The 15,668-nt window shown below is 41.6% G+C and overlaps 1 protein-coding gene across 4 annotated transcripts in view; it reads right to left on the bottom strand.

Moving 5' to 3' along the window:
* Nucleotides 1-6,067: 6,067 nt before the first annotated feature.
* Nucleotides 6,068-15,668, bottom strand: part of LOC310879410 (glutamate receptor ionotropic, NMDA 1) — a gene marked incomplete at both ends in the record, with an annotated part of 35,686 nt that continues 26,085 nt past the window's right edge. Inside the window, 3 exons of one of the 4 annotated variants that reach the window (XM_083794070.1) lie at nt 6,068-6,136; nt 10,768-10,881; nt 11,796-11,822. In XM_083794070.1, the coding sequence (XP_083650196.1) occupies nt 6,068-6,136; nt 10,768-10,881; nt 11,796-11,822 (210 nt within the window). The remainder of the gene's footprint in view (nt 6,137-10,767; nt 10,882-11,795; nt 11,823-15,668) is intronic. The other 3 variants (XM_083794068.1, XM_083794069.1, XM_083794071.1) reach the window with 3 other exon arrangements.

Below are 15,668 nucleotides of genomic sequence, written 5' to 3'. Positions count from 1 at the left end.
GTATAAAGTTAAGTTGACATTTAGATGAGTGACCTTAGCCTACTTAAGGATCCGATTACATTATAGAGTTGCGTTGCACATAACTAGCTGTCATGTAGAGGAGCTCAGGTCAGCTATCCTATAGCCTACATTTATTTATCTGGAATCTGAGATGGGGGGAAAAGAGAGAGAGAGAGAGAGACTGCGGTTTGAGGTGCTCACCACGATGCAGTTCAAGTTATACCATGTCTTGTCAGTTGTCACCTGAAAGGAACCGGCTTTTTATGTATAGGCCTATGGCAGCGTGTCAGAACTTGTTCTTACCCTTGCCTTAAAGCGTTTTTTTCTCCCCTCAAAGTGGTAAACAACCCCAAACCATATAGACAGAGGGAGGTAAAAGTTACTTTGATTCAGAATCCAGACGGCTCATAAGCAGATTAAATGATGTTCTCATGATATTCATACCTGCCAACCCTCATGAATTTGGCAGGAGACTCCTTTTATTTAACCATTTCTCCTGTGCGACTCCTATGCCAGCATTTCTCCTCCGTTTCATCCTGCTTTTGGGGGATTTCACCCTTTTCGCATGGTTAACCCGGTCAAAGGTCAAAGGCTTTTTCATGGATCCTATGTTAGTAAAGCCATACAAATATCAAACTCCCCAAATCCAGCAGAATACTGGAAATTACATCTTCTTTTTACAATTTTTCTGGGGTCGGAGGTTAGCAAGTAGGCTATGGATATACTGTACATTATCTTTGACTGCCATGCACATTTGCTGCATTAGAAAAAAGATTGTTGAGCTGTCTAAAGGCAGATGCATTATATGCAGCCTGCATATAATGCTGATCTCATCTGTCCAGATAGATACTGTATCTGCCTTTATGGTAGTTAGCCCATGTGAGACTGCTCAACTGTTTTATCAATCATTTTTTAATCGCTTAAACGATTAGGCTACAGATCAATATTGATGATTGATCTCATGTCATTGGAATGTCTAACTGTAACAAACAGATGTGTTGTGTTTTGTGTACTGGACCCCAGGAAGAATAGCCACGCTTTTGCAAGTGCTAATGGGATCCATCATACATAATAAAGTAAAGTAATACAATCTAAGCTATGTGCGGCTACTTAATGACATTAAAAAAACACCATAATAAATACATAACTGGACATAAACACAACAAGGGAAACATAGGTCTAATGCATGTCAGCATTCAGCATAGACGTAAACATAATCACGTGGGCTGGGACTTACCTGCACGATATGCTTTCGTTCGAGCTGTTGATCTGGTTAACTTTTTCCTCAACTTCAAACAGACCCGCTCGTCATCGGTTTGACTTGTTGTATTGGTATTGGTAATACTAATGGGTAGGTCTATTGGCAATTATAGCAGATCGCTAAAAACAGCAGCAGCAAAACACTAGTTGGCTAGTCTCCTGAGTCCTACTCATTCATGATCATGAGAGAGGCAACGAGACAAGCACCTAAACTCTCCCTTAAAAGACGTACCTGACCGAGACACGGTGCCATTGGTTGGACTGGTAACCAATCATAAATGCGTTCAGCTTGTTGACAAAATACTTGAACTTGTAACTTCGGTGTAGGAAGCTCAGAAAAGGATACAAAGTGCATGGTTGGGACAGGCTATGCGAAGGGAGGACTCAAGACTAGCAGATCATTGAGGTTGGAAAAAGAAGTGAAACACACACACACACACACACACACACACACACACACACACACACACACACACACACACACACAGAGAGAGAGAGAGAGAGAGAGAGAGAGAGGGTAGTTAAGAGAGAGGTGAACCACCTCCATTCACTTTTTATAATTCAGCTTACTGTGGAGACACATGCTGGAACTTTTTACTTTGAAATGTTTTGTAGTTTCTCAATGGCAAACTTTGGCATGCTAGTCGATCCTACATACTTACACCTAGAAACCCCATTCAAACCTATAGGTTCATCTTACGGTGGACATGTTTGCCTGAAAAGGAATCTTTGAAATGTTTCATAGTTTTAGAAATATAGTGCTTTCAAATTTGAGAAATGTATAATAATGGGGCTCAATGGCAGATATCTGGTGAGAGTGGTTCTCAAACATTTTCATGTCCAGGAGCACCAAATTGTATTGTAGGCTATTTTTTGCCCGCATGATGACAATATTTTCAGATGGGGGCCCCTGCTGAAAATATTTTGTGCCAGGGAACCCCATAAGAGGCGGTTGGTCAACATTTGTCATGTTTTGAAAATAATAGATCTACAAGCTCACAATGTGAGCAGGTGTGCCGCATGTTGTGAGCTTGTAAATGTGCTATTTTCGAATGTTAAATGTTCTTCATTTTCTGTACGTCACCTTGGTTATTGTGCCGAAAGAATGCTCCTGAGCACACAAGTGGTTGGTATTGGCAATATGTAGGTATTTTATTTACAATCGTATCTAAACAACAACATAAGTCAATGTAAACGGGTTGGACTATATAGCAGAGAAGGCAAAAAAGGGATCCTCCAATCAGGTTTATTTTATGTGTAGCCTATGTGTGTTAAGCAAGACGGTCGGTGCGATGATTGTGTACAGTGCAGAAATAATTTAAGCACGAGTAGGTTATTATTGGCAATAACCGATAATGTAGGTACCTTGGCGATTAACCTATGTGTTTGTGTGTTTGTGTGTGTGTGTGTGTGTGTGGGTGGGTGACATTTCAGTTTGAAAAAACAGCCAGCATGTCAAATGGGGTCAAAATTGATGTCCCCTCATTTCACTGGTCTCATAAGGATAGGGTTATGGTAGGACATAATACATCAATCAATGCTGTGTCCCCAAAGGTTTCCAAAACCATCGCGCGCGTGCGTGTGTGTGTGTGTGTGTGTGTGTGTGTGTGTGTGTGTGTGTGTGTGTGTGTGTGTGTGTGTGTTTGCCTGTGTACTGGTATTACTATACTTGTGAGAGCCAGATGTACATCAGAATTTGAGAAAGACATGTGAGCAACATTTTACTGATTCTCACAGGACAAATGCTTGGTTTGGGTAAAGTTTTGGGGGTGTTAGATTTACAATTAGCAAAGATTCAGGATGGGATTACGGTTAGGATTAGGCATCAGCAAAAGGGCATACATTTAAGGGTTAGTGTTGGAGCTATGCCTGATTTATACAAAGTAAGTTGTGTGGTGGTGTTGCTCACCAGAAATAGCAGATCTACAAGCTCACAGTGCATCGCGCTGCAACACGTTGTGAACTTGTAGATCAGCTATTTTTGGCTTTCGGCTTAGTTTCAGAATGAACATTTTTTAAATCACCATCCTAAAATGTCCACACACAAATATGTGTGTGTGTGTGTGTGTGTGTGTGTGTGTGTGTGTGTGTGTGTGTGTGTGTGTGTGTGTGTGTGTGTGTGTGTGTGTGTGTGTGTGTGTGTGTGTGTGTGTGTGTGTGTGTGTGTGTGTGTGTCTTGTGTGTCTCACTGGCCTAAAACATTCTCTGCTGCAGTCATGAACAAGTGCAATACAATCCCCCCGACCCCGTTCCATATTCTATTTACATAGCATTCAACATAAGTGCTTCAGACAGCTCAGTTACAGTAGTTGTACATAATATGCGATAAGCATCCATAACCAAACAAAAGTATTGAAAATTACACTTAAGCATGCATAGGCCAAAACAAGAACTTGATCAGAAGCAACCTTTCAACTAATTCACATTCAGAAACAATAACTTTGTTTCAATACTTGTGTATTTGTTTAAGTCTTGTGTTTACTTATAACTTAATTTGGAGATACTGCAATTCAGATAATAAACATAACTCAAATGAAGACATTGAACAAAGAGAGTAAGTAGACAATGCAACTTATCAATAACCTGTTATGATAGGTAGTGTTTGGGACTGAAAAAGAACGCACACTGGAGCAACCTCCAAAGGCGTAATTTTTATTCCAGTTACCTCCCTAGCTGATGTTTCAAGCCTGGTATCTTTTCCTAAGACGAAGGAATATAAGCAAAAACACACCAACAGGCATAACTGCAATTGTGCAACACAATGCTCATTGTGAAACCAACAGGAAGAAGTACACACTGCTGTGTGGTAAACAGCACAGATAAGACAGCATTGGGCCTTATCTGTGCGGTTTATCTGTGCAGGTACGGTACATGTAGGTGCTGTCTTTGCCTAGTATTCCTTCCTCCGAGGAAAAGCTGGTAACTGATATAAATAACACCCTTGGAGCTTGGTCTAATGTGCGAACTCTGTTCATTTTCAGTATTTATGTCTGCCCAGCACCTGGCACTTTACTTTTGATGTGCGGGCTTTATTCACCTTTTTACTGTTTGGGAAACCCCTCAGCATAAAGTGCTGTGCAGTGCCATATACCGGAGAGGATATGATAGTCTTTCAATCAAGCAGAGGTTTCTCACCTCCAGATAATGGGAAACGGCCTGTTTTTGCACCTAACCAAGACGTGTACACAAACTCACAAGTGGCTGCAAGTTGCGCTAAATTATCAACTCACTTGGATTCCTTCATGCAAAAGATCCCAAATAGCACAGTACATCAGACAGTGTTCTGCACAGGGAGGTTTTTACATGAAGGATCAAGTGTCGGTTAGTTGGAAAAACCTGGCCCTTTGATGCACCCTGTTAATACTGGACGTGAGAAAGACTGTGGAAGGAGAGAGGGAGAGAGAGGGGGTGTTCCCAAACATACTGTATGGCTTATGACAAGGACACTACCTACTTGTGGTTTTACATTAAACAAATACTGCCTTTAAATGGCTGCATATTACTGATGGAAGCCTAATATACAGACCTATTCTTATCTCACACAACGATTGGCATTTGGGTTTTTTGGCAAGTAAAAGTACATTTCAAGTTGATCTTTAAGCTTTATGGTAATCCTCACTGGACAGGAAGAACATGTGTCTGGCAGATAATAAATAAACAAAATCTTAAAGGGATTCATTATACTTTCAATACCGGACTGCATAAAAAATACTAGCGTTCAAAGTAACTATAATGAATTTCATGGAGCATTTGCAGTATCGTCAAAATCATCGATAAAAAAACACATCTGTTGGTAAAACTGGTGTTCTCATTCTTTCAGTAAAACTACCACTAGTAGCACTTGCCTGATTTAAAATGTTTAAATAAATGAAATAAAAACAGGTGCTTCTTAAAAAATAAATAGAAAATACTTCGATATATATATACCTAAGCTTACAGTACATGTTGAATAACTGTATATGCTGTGGTTCAGAAATAACGCAGAATACCATGGTATATAGGGCTCCATTTTCGTTACCGCTAAACCCCTTATCCCTAAACTTCTATGCCTTTTTTTTAATATTTTGAAAAACTTTTTTGAATAGTTCAACTAGCCAATCTACATTCACACGTTGTGAGCTTGTAGACTGGCCATTTTAACTATTCAAAAATGTTTAGCAAAATAGTAAAAAAGGGCAAAGAAATTTAGGGATATGGGGTTTAGCGGTGACGAAAATGGAGCCCATAGTCCCAAAAAGGAAATGATATGTTGAAAACAGCACTACCACCAAAACCAACCAAACTAAACTGTGTTGTCTAAAGTAGACTGATCATGTAGATCTAATTAAAACCAGAGTGAGTAAACGTCACAATGCCATGTGTAAGTAAATAACACGAAATTGTAAGTAATAACACTAAATAAGAGCAAAAATAATAATAATAAATAGATTAAATAAGGTTCCCCTAAGAATATACAGGAAAGAAACCGTTGTGTGATTTTTGTGTTCTATGCATGCTCAGGACTATAGAAACATCTAATGTCAGATTAATTCTGACACTTAAAAGGTGCAAAGGTCAGTGTCTTTATCCACTTATCCTCCAGAAACGCCATTGAAGCTCTGCCCCACATGGCAGCGAAAGGCCTCATCAGCAAGGCTTCGGTAACGATGAGCTCCATAGCACAGTACATGACAGTGGAACAGGGAGAAGACTCTCTCCCTCTCCGAGCCTCTATCTTTCTCTTTCTCTCCGTCGAATTCTCTTCTTATTCCCCTCTCTCTCTCTCCTCTCTCTCCTCTGGGAGCAAATCTCGTCTTATCGCTCCCCCTCACACCACTGTGCTGACAGACGGGTCTGACAAGTTGAGTTGGCCCGTGATGTCAGTGGGTGGATACTGCTGCAGAGAGAGAGAGAGAGAGAGAGGGGAGGAAGGGGGAGAAACAAAATGCTGTGTCATTTTCGGACAAATAACACCACAAACGACATATGGTGACAATTTTTTTTAATTAGTTTATTTTATTTTTATTTTCCTTTTTCAATTAGCAATTGTGAGAATTTGTTTTTATTCAAAATTTAAATAAAATAAAATGGCAGAATGCCCGTGCTTCATTTCTGTGGAAATCTTTGAAGCAGACAGGTTCTTTAACCCTCCTCGGGCAGACTAGGCCTACTGTAAATTGAATCCGATTAAAATATAAAAGATTGGATCTGATTTTAGTGAAGCAACGCAGCTCTGCCTGAGGTGGGTTAGCTCGTTTCTAAAGTAGAGTAGATGTAAGATCCTGTGGTTCTGGAACAGTGGCATTTAGTCATGTGCTGTGGAAGTTGACTCTTTTTTTCATCTTCACCCTTCAACCCGGTGATCTCATTAATTAACATACCTTCAACCAGAGGAGGCATAACTAATTAGTGAAATCACCAGCTGTACTGCTGGGTAGGAGTGAAAACCGACTTGGACTCAGACCCAGAACCCCCTTGGCACAAAATGTAATGCCACTGACTCGCAGATCACTGATCGCAGCTCATTTAAACCAGGCCACAGGCCGAATTTAAAACCTCATAAAACGACTGGGCAATCACTTCCAGCCATGGCTAGAAGGCAGCTCATTTTTAAACTCATCGTTTATGCAGAATTGTAGTTACTGATGGGGTTGAAGTTGAATGACGACTGAGGTTCACACTGTGGACTGGTTCAAAGTGCTGTACGTGTGCTTGGACAGGGGCGTCATTTTGGGTCTCAGGAGATGGCAATTGCCACCCCCTGACGTTTGCATTTAACCTTAAATTCTGTCATTTTACGCATATCTTCTGCTACTTTGTAAAAGGGGGTTTAAGTGGTCACTTTGTTTGCTACAGCCGTTTATATTTCTAAAATGACGCCTCTGTGCTTTGGACTCTTACACCCAGTCCCTAAATCACTAAGCTTCTCCTTAAAGCAGAGTGCATGATATACACTAATACACATCTACTGTGTGATATAGTGCTGAGTGAAAGCCTGATGTACACTTTGTTCACTGAAAACAACTGACGGTTGAAAACCGGTTATTTTTAGTCAGCGATACTGTCGTGTGACGAAGTATACATTAGGCTTAAGGGAGAAAGAAAGAGAAAAACAATCCCAGTTCCACGTTGCTATGGCAACTGTGATTTTTGCTTTTGTGTAAGCCAAACATCTTTTGACTATGTAGTCTGCCTTGGGTGTGATAGCAGAAAGAAGCCATATTTTGTACAATGCTGAGGTTTCCCCACTGTGGTCATTCACGTAAAGACTAACTCACTCCTTAACCATTGTAAATATGACCGTGTGAACAGATCTTGCAATGTTTTGTTGTGTTTTTATCACATCTTCAACAGAACAGCGTTGTTGTGTTGAATCGTACTCTGGATAATGTCCGTATAAAACATCGGAAAGATTTCCAACATGTCAGTCGTAATCCAATTTACTCCACCTGGATTAGGACTCTCGGTGACATGTTGGAAAATGTAAGTCACAGCAGTTTTTTAAGAAAGGGATTTGATATTACCATTAATTATAATTACTGTACAGTGTTATAGGGGAATGCAATGTAAACAACCAGAACAGTGATCAAGTATTACTTCACTGATATCCGTTTAGTTTTCCTCAATGATTCAAATAAGCAAGATCTACAGTGGCCGAAAGACTTTAAGTGCCTTTTATTCGAAGCTGATGCAGCCATTGCATTCAAGCATATGAGATTCATAAGCTGCTGTGATGCAACTAACATGCTCACTGACGGGGCAACATCCAAATAATACCCGTAATCGATATTCATTAATTGTAATGCATATTTTTTAAATAGTTTTTCCTATAATAAACAAGAGCAGATGCTCCTTATTCTCTGGACCCAGGAGTTGCATCATCGTATGGCTTAGTAGAGCCCCTATTCGGGTGTCCTCATATGCTGTACCTTGAGGGCCTGCTGTGAGTGAGGCCACTAACAGCGGAGCCCTACTGGGGGTCCGGTGGACCAGCTAAGAGAGACACTTCTCTATCAACACCACAGTTAAGAGGTTAACATCTTACTTAACCACTTAAACCCTATATAGCCCACAGGGCTCTCTGCTAGGGTCTTTTCTGTTATTGTGGGGAAAGCTTTGGCTGAAAATAGCCGATCGACAAGCTCAGATCGAGCTCGAGTTTCCCCCACAATACTGGGGTTTAAGTGGTTAATCACTATAACAGTTGTCGGAAATGCTACACAGTACAAATCCAAAGAGTGCTAATTTAACTCTTGAGAGTGTACAAATGCAACCTTTCGGTTAGATCTGTACACTCTTGGGTGTTACAAATGCATAAACATATACATGTAATTACGGCGTAATTACTGTGTAGTTACATGGCATCTACAGTAGGGCCACAAAATACAGTTTGACTACCGTTTCTACTTGTACCGCAGCTAGGTCTAATGTACGTATCTATGAACAGTTACAATAATTGACATGCTTTTAGAGGGAGAGAGGAGCAGTGTGGGCATGTGGGTGAGGGACACTGACACTCCATTGATAGCCATTAATATAAAATAATAACACTTATATAAAATCAAAAATAATGGTCAAAGACTGAGGATGGTAAATTGATTCCATTAGAGCATCTTTTTAGGTTACACACTAAATCCTAAATAGCTGGTTGTTGTTTTTGTTTTTTTGTGTGTGTATTCTATTTTAGCCATTTTGTTTTAAAGAAGGCCATAAGACTAAAACTTCCACAACACAATGCAGAACCTCATATGGACAAAGTAATAACGGTGATCCCAAATCTTCTTGGCTTCAACATCGACCCATTCTAATGATTCTCATCCAGGGTTATAGTTAAAAAATAATAAATAAATTAAATAACATCCATATAAAAGACAAGTTAACACAAGAGAAAGAAAGAGAGGGGGAAAAAACATATTAAAAAAGGGAACATATCCAAATATGTACCTAAAAAAAAAGAAAAACAAGAACATAGAACATATATACCATTTATCAATGTCTATTCCAGCTCCAGAGATTGTACTGTAGCTATTGGTGTGAATCTGACCATGCTCAATATGACCATGGTCAGATTTGGTCACCAGCCAGCTACGTCTGGCTGAGCAGCTGGGGCACAAACAATTGCAGGTCACTAGTTTGTCAAAATGCTCCATCCGTGTGTAAAACGACAGCCGGCAACAGCAATGAGTGCATGAGCCTTTTCTACTGGACTGTGAAAGAATGAGAACTAGTCACACTATTACTGTGCTGTAGCCTGTAGCAAACAGATTATGGAGACACATCCGAGGTCAAATAGATTAAAATTACAATGGTTGTTCATTTAAAAGAGGATTTAACTGTGTCAACAACACAGTAAGAGTTTGAGGCTTCAAAGTTGTTAAAAGACCAAAACGAAGACAAAAAAAAGAACAAACAAGAAGACAAAGCACACACATACACATACACACACAAACAAAACAAACAACTAATGATTATTCAAATTGTCTTCACAACCTTAGAACAGACCCTTAAAGAGGCATGCACAGTTGGACAAGAACAAAGACATTGGAAAATAAATACATTTGTAGTAGACAAACAAAACATGGTGAAAGCAAAAGTAAACCTATAATCGAGGTCCATGAGCACAATCCTGAAATAGACATGTTGGTAAAACACAGTCATATTAGTTTGTTATCGAAAGGACGAGACTACCGTCGGCAACACGTCTGGAAATGACAAAAACACTGGCGCATGCTTTCCAATGAACCAAAAGCGAACCAACAAGAAGAACCAAAACAACACAAGAGGAAGTGCAATAAGAAAAGATGGATGTAAAGTATCGAGCAATCAAAATGACAGGACACAAACACACAAATATACACAAACGCACACACATACGCCTGTGTGTGTGTGTACAGACACATATACGCATGTGTGTGTGTACAGACAGTCAGACACACATACGCATGTGTGTGTAGAAACACGCACGCACATATATATCACATCTAAGAGACACAACCACCAAGAACATCCACGTTCAAACCAGGCGCAGGGAATAACAGCAGCCCAACATAAGCACCACTGGCAGACTGCTTACGTTGCGGTGTGGCCCTCCTCCTCTGACACCATGCATGCCCCCTAAAAAAGTCCATTCAACCCCAAAAAGCTGGCCCTGCTCTGCCCACAGCCTGCAATGGCTCATATTTATAGGTCTAAGTGTGAGTTATAATAAAATCAAGCTTCTGGCCTGATCTGCACTCCTGCACTGAAGTCCCCTGGCCTGTAGAGGGCACTGGCCTACAGATGCTGGGATGGCTGATCGATGGGTTGAACTGACAGACATGTGGCCGTGGAATGGGGTGGAGCGGAGTCATGGTTGGAGTCTCTCTCTCGCAAGTCGCAGATGGGGATGTGTATGTAGGCAAGAGAGGACAGAGGTAGAAGAGTATAAGGAGAGAGAAAAGTGAACGAAGAGAGACAGAGGGAAGGAAGAAGTATAGAGAGGAGGGGGAAGAGTAAATTAGGGAAGATGTCGCTTCTTCGTCTTCTTACCGTGCCGTCTTTGGAGGACCTACGTCTCTTGATGTTGGAGGCCAGGTTGGTACTGATGGACCTAAAAGAGGCTTTCTTTTTGGGCTCGGGTTCTGCTCTACCACTTTTTCTATCCTAAAATGAATATATGTACAAACATTATTCGTGGTCCTGGGCTGGGGTGACAACCTTGATTTCCATTCTCTCTCTTCCCCACTATGATAACCACCACCACCTCCACCTCCTGTACCACCACCCGCCAACCCAATGACTTTGAGGGAGGTTTCCATTAGAATGACTACATATTTTTAGTTTTTTTTTGGACGTGTAAGAAGTTCAAATGGGGATAAAAGAATGCGATAAAGCCTGCTAGTTGTGATAGTGGCTAAGGTAGTTGGGTCATGAAGGCTCCTTTAAGGCAAGTCAGTTATCTGCACTTTTGTGCAATAATACGTTTTTTTATCATGCCAGGACTGTACAAGATGGAGATCCCCCTAGAAATGCATTAGCACATCCAAACACCCCCAGACCTCTATAGAAATGCATTGGAATGGTTGGAGTGATGACCAGTAAAGGATGTCAGTGGGTGATACCTGCACTACACTGATTTAACCATCCACAATATCCTACTTGACACACTCACTCCCGCCTGCACACACTGCACGCATACAACTGCATCCCCTTATCCCAGCACACAACAGCTCTCACAGGAGGGAAAAAAAGCATCAACAGAAACAGTCAATATGCCAAAAACGAAGACATTACAAAAGTCAAATTTGCTAGACTCTACTTCTGTGTATACGGTTCCAACTTCCAAGTCAACCCTTGTCAAAAGCTATGGGGGGAAATATTGCATATTCCTGTCAAAAACATAATAAAATATTGATTTGTCTTCAAGTTTATCCGTATCCTTACATGATGAAAATGTAAATTAATGCCCTCCCACCCTCATACCATCAGAGTGCCCCACATAGCTACTCTCAATATCTACAGCACAGCACAATAACTGGGTGTTTGTTTGCAAAAAGCTCATATTAAGGTATTCTTACATCCTGAGTCTCTAGAGAGGAAGAGGGCTGCATAGAGGGGAGAAAAGAAAAATAAAGAAATAAATATCCATCCGCTGTTAGATCGTTATACTTTAAAAGGATCCTTAAGCGAAAGTCAACTAAGAAAGTGTGAATATAAAAACTAGCAAAGCAAACACCACATCCAAAGCCAGGCAGTTATGGAGAAAAGGTAGAGAGGCTTCCAAGAGGCAACTATGAAAAGGTGGTAACATAAAAACAAGTCATTAATTAAAGCCATTGAAATTCATTATACCCGATATTATGGTATAATGGAAATTCACTCCACACTCTGGGGAATGAAATGGAGTGTGGAAAAATAATACAAAAGCTTTGTGAAGCCATAATAGCTGCACTAAAGCTGCCTTTAACAGGAGATAGAGGGGGACGATGGTATAAGATTGCTGTGCAGGTTCACCGTGTTAAAGTGAGGATATCTGTAAAGATGGTGCTTCTAAAAGCTGCTATTTAAAAAGAATGTCAGACAGCATTGTGTGCTATGGATGTCGAGTGAGATGCAACTGGGAGATCAGTGTCGGGATGACATTTGAGAGGAGGGAGGCAGGGGCAGTGTGGTGTGAATTTCAACATGCCAAAGGGGGACAGTGTATGGGAGATTAATAAGGAGAGCGACCTCTGATAACAGAATACGCAACACAAAACAAATAGCATGACAAATCAATCCAGGCCAGCACTGGGCCCACACAGTGCATCCTTTGCATCTGGTCACATGACTTAGTTTCGTCCGACCACTTTAACCACTTAAAACCTGTACTTGGTTGAGCGGAGTCCCTCAGGACTCTGTACTCTGTAAGAATACAGATGCTGGGGGTTTAAGTGGTTAACCCTGGCGTCCCGATTTTGGGCATATATAGGCTAAGTATAGGCTCGACATCTACACGCTCTGGAGCCACAAGCTAGGATCTTCAAGATAACAACACATCATGATGCATTGTGAGCTTGTAGATTTTCCTAAACATTTAGGAAATATCCGTGGTTAAGTGGTGTTCCACCCATGACCATGCTAATCACACAAGTTCTCTCAGCCTCTTGATGGTGAGGGGCTGGCATGGAGGATAGATGAGTAATGGTCATTGGGTAACTTATTACTCCTTTTTTTAGAACCGCTTGAATGAATTCATCCATAAAAAAAATGAAAAAGGTGTTTTTCCTGTTGGTAAGATGACATCTCATAAGTTAGTAAACAACCATCCATCATACTGTATTCAGTCAGAATTTTGTTCAATGTTCGAAGTCAGGAAAAGAAAAAAAATCAATGCCCATGTGATTGACATTGGTGTTCCCGTTCTTTTTCGGCTTGTCTGTCCAAGAGCCCCCCCAAAAGTGTGCAGTCCCGGCCATGCAAAGCATGCTGGACCACCAGATGTAGAGTGGTGTGTGTGTGTGTGTGTGTGTGTGTGTGTGTGTGTGTGTGTGTGTGTGTGTGTGTGTGTGTGTGTGTGTGTGTGTGTGTGTGTGTGTGTGTGTGTGTGTGTGTGTGTGTGTGTGTGTGTGTGTGTGTGACACGCAACAGTATACAGCAGTAGCTCGACTCCCATTGGAAACCGTCGTTGAAATGCATCACCGTTAAACACCGCCATCGTCGTCACTCAATAGATTTGGCTCTCTGCCTCTCATGTTGCTTTAAGTACATTCATATTCAAGTACGTTCATATGCACTTCTGAATAAAGCCGGCATAGCTGCTCTGTGATGTAGTGGGGGAGGAAATAAGTCTGTGAATATTTACAATACACCTAAACCAGTATGTAAAGGCTTGTTAGATTAGAACCTCATAACAAGAGTTTTTTTTTTTCTTTGGGGATAGCCAATCATTTACTTGAAAAATGGATCCTATGTCTATCACCCAAGCTTTAGGATAGGGTTGACTCACCAACCGCACAGGAATACAACCCTGGATTAATGTTCGGCTCTGTGCATTCGCCCACGCACAAATTCTTCTCAACTTGAGTAGGCGATTACTGGGCCAGCACATTACTTGGCAGGTGTTAGTTCTCAACAGGCCCGAAAATGTATGCCCGGCCCTACCTGGGCCCTCATCAAACCCTGTATATTCAATACACTGCCCCCGCTGCCACCCTTAGATCTCCATATTATGGAGCTGACCTGTTCTGAGACTGACATTCCATATCTTGATCTGACCTCATCACACCTTGTACACTCAAGATACGCTCATATATGGCCAGTGGATGCAACCTTTATGGCGAGGTCTCGCCCTCAGGTGTCTTACTGGTAGGAAGAGATTGGTATAGTGACAGAGATCACAGTACACAACACATGTTGTGTATTTAAAGCTGTATTTAAAGCTTCTAAAAGGTTCATTAGGTAACTTATTTCAGAGAAACAAAACCGGTTCATCCTCCACTACATCACCATATCGTTGCACTGGAAAGAGCATCTTAAGCATGTTATGCCAGCCACAGTTTTAACCCTACATCTTTGAAGAGCATTGTGGAAGCAGCTAGAGCCAATAGCAACAGAGACAGTTGTTGCCCCATGAGGGGACTTTGGTTATTCAGAAGTGCACGTACTCTGGAGTTACTATGCTGAGAGGTGCAAAATACAGCATTCAGTAGTAATTTGCATAATACCCAACAGTTTAAACACATATTGTACATATGCATACAGTATACATAAACATACATACATACATACATACATACATACTGTACATACATACATACATACATACATACATACATACATACATACATACATACATACATACATACACAGTACATACATAGCCTAAATACAATACATACAACAAAAACACGTAAAGCAAGTCAAATCGATACCAACAACTAAACACAGGTGTGGAGTATCTACTCTACTAAGGAAGGAGGAGGACACATACGTACACTTGTTATCCTATTCAACACAATGCAGGAACTGTAATCTAATTAAATAACGTTGAATTAATTTGGTGCGCTGCCTGGCTCCTGCATACCGTTGGCACGAGAGCCCATTGCAGCGGTCATACTGTAGCAGGCTGAGTGAAGGGAACATTGTTGATCTCTGTCCTGACGCTCCAGGGCCTGGCCTGTGAGAGCCCCTGTGCAGAGATGCATGTCCGTGACCGTGAGCCATATTGGTGCCTGCCGCCGGATTTATCCTTTGTCCTATATATGACAGCGCAGCGCACCGAAAATAGCCGACGTAGCCTATACCATGTACTCGCAACTTGTAGATTGGCTCTGGCTTTACTACTGGTATAATTTGAGCATGAAAAGGCGGCATTACCATGGCTGACATCAGTGACATGGATCTGGAAGAACGTCTGCAAATTACACGCATAGTTTTGAGTGTCCCCTCTCCTTTCTCAGTGAGCCCTCCCTCTACTGCATGCATTTGCCTGCCGTATGTGCCTATAGACAATGTACATTCATATGAGGGCACACACAACACTTACACAATAGTATAAGGTCAATGGAAGACAGTTTCAGAAGGACATTGATTTGCTGACAGGCACCCGAGACTGTGGTCTTATACTGTACCTTTCTCTGGCCCTGCTGTCGCCGCTATTCAACAACAGGGCCAGAACCAGTGACCCTTTTGTCAAGGGCTCTCTCAAAGAGCCAGCATGTGACAGACAGGCCACCGAGGCCACATCACAGACTCACAGTGTCTACGAGTGGGACCCCTGTGCCCCACACGCCGCCGCACCCACGTTGAAGGTAGGTCGAAACAAGGAAGACTTGTGGGAGCCGTGGGGGGGCGTGGAGGGGTGCTACATTGCGCCACAGATACAGTGGAAGTGATTATTCACACATGTGTCCATTTTGCTCTCACAGCATGTCATACTCGGGGGGGTGAGACCCCCTCCTCCCCCAAGC

This window comes from Protomyctophum parallelum (assembly GCF_964188405.1).
Source record: "Protomyctophum parallelum genome assembly, chromosome: 21".
NCBI lineage: Eukaryota > Metazoa > Chordata > Actinopteri > Myctophiformes > Myctophidae > Protomyctophum > Protomyctophum parallelum.
The sequence above is the reverse complement of the archived record's forward strand: the minus strand, read 5'-3'. Positions and strand labels throughout refer to the sequence as shown.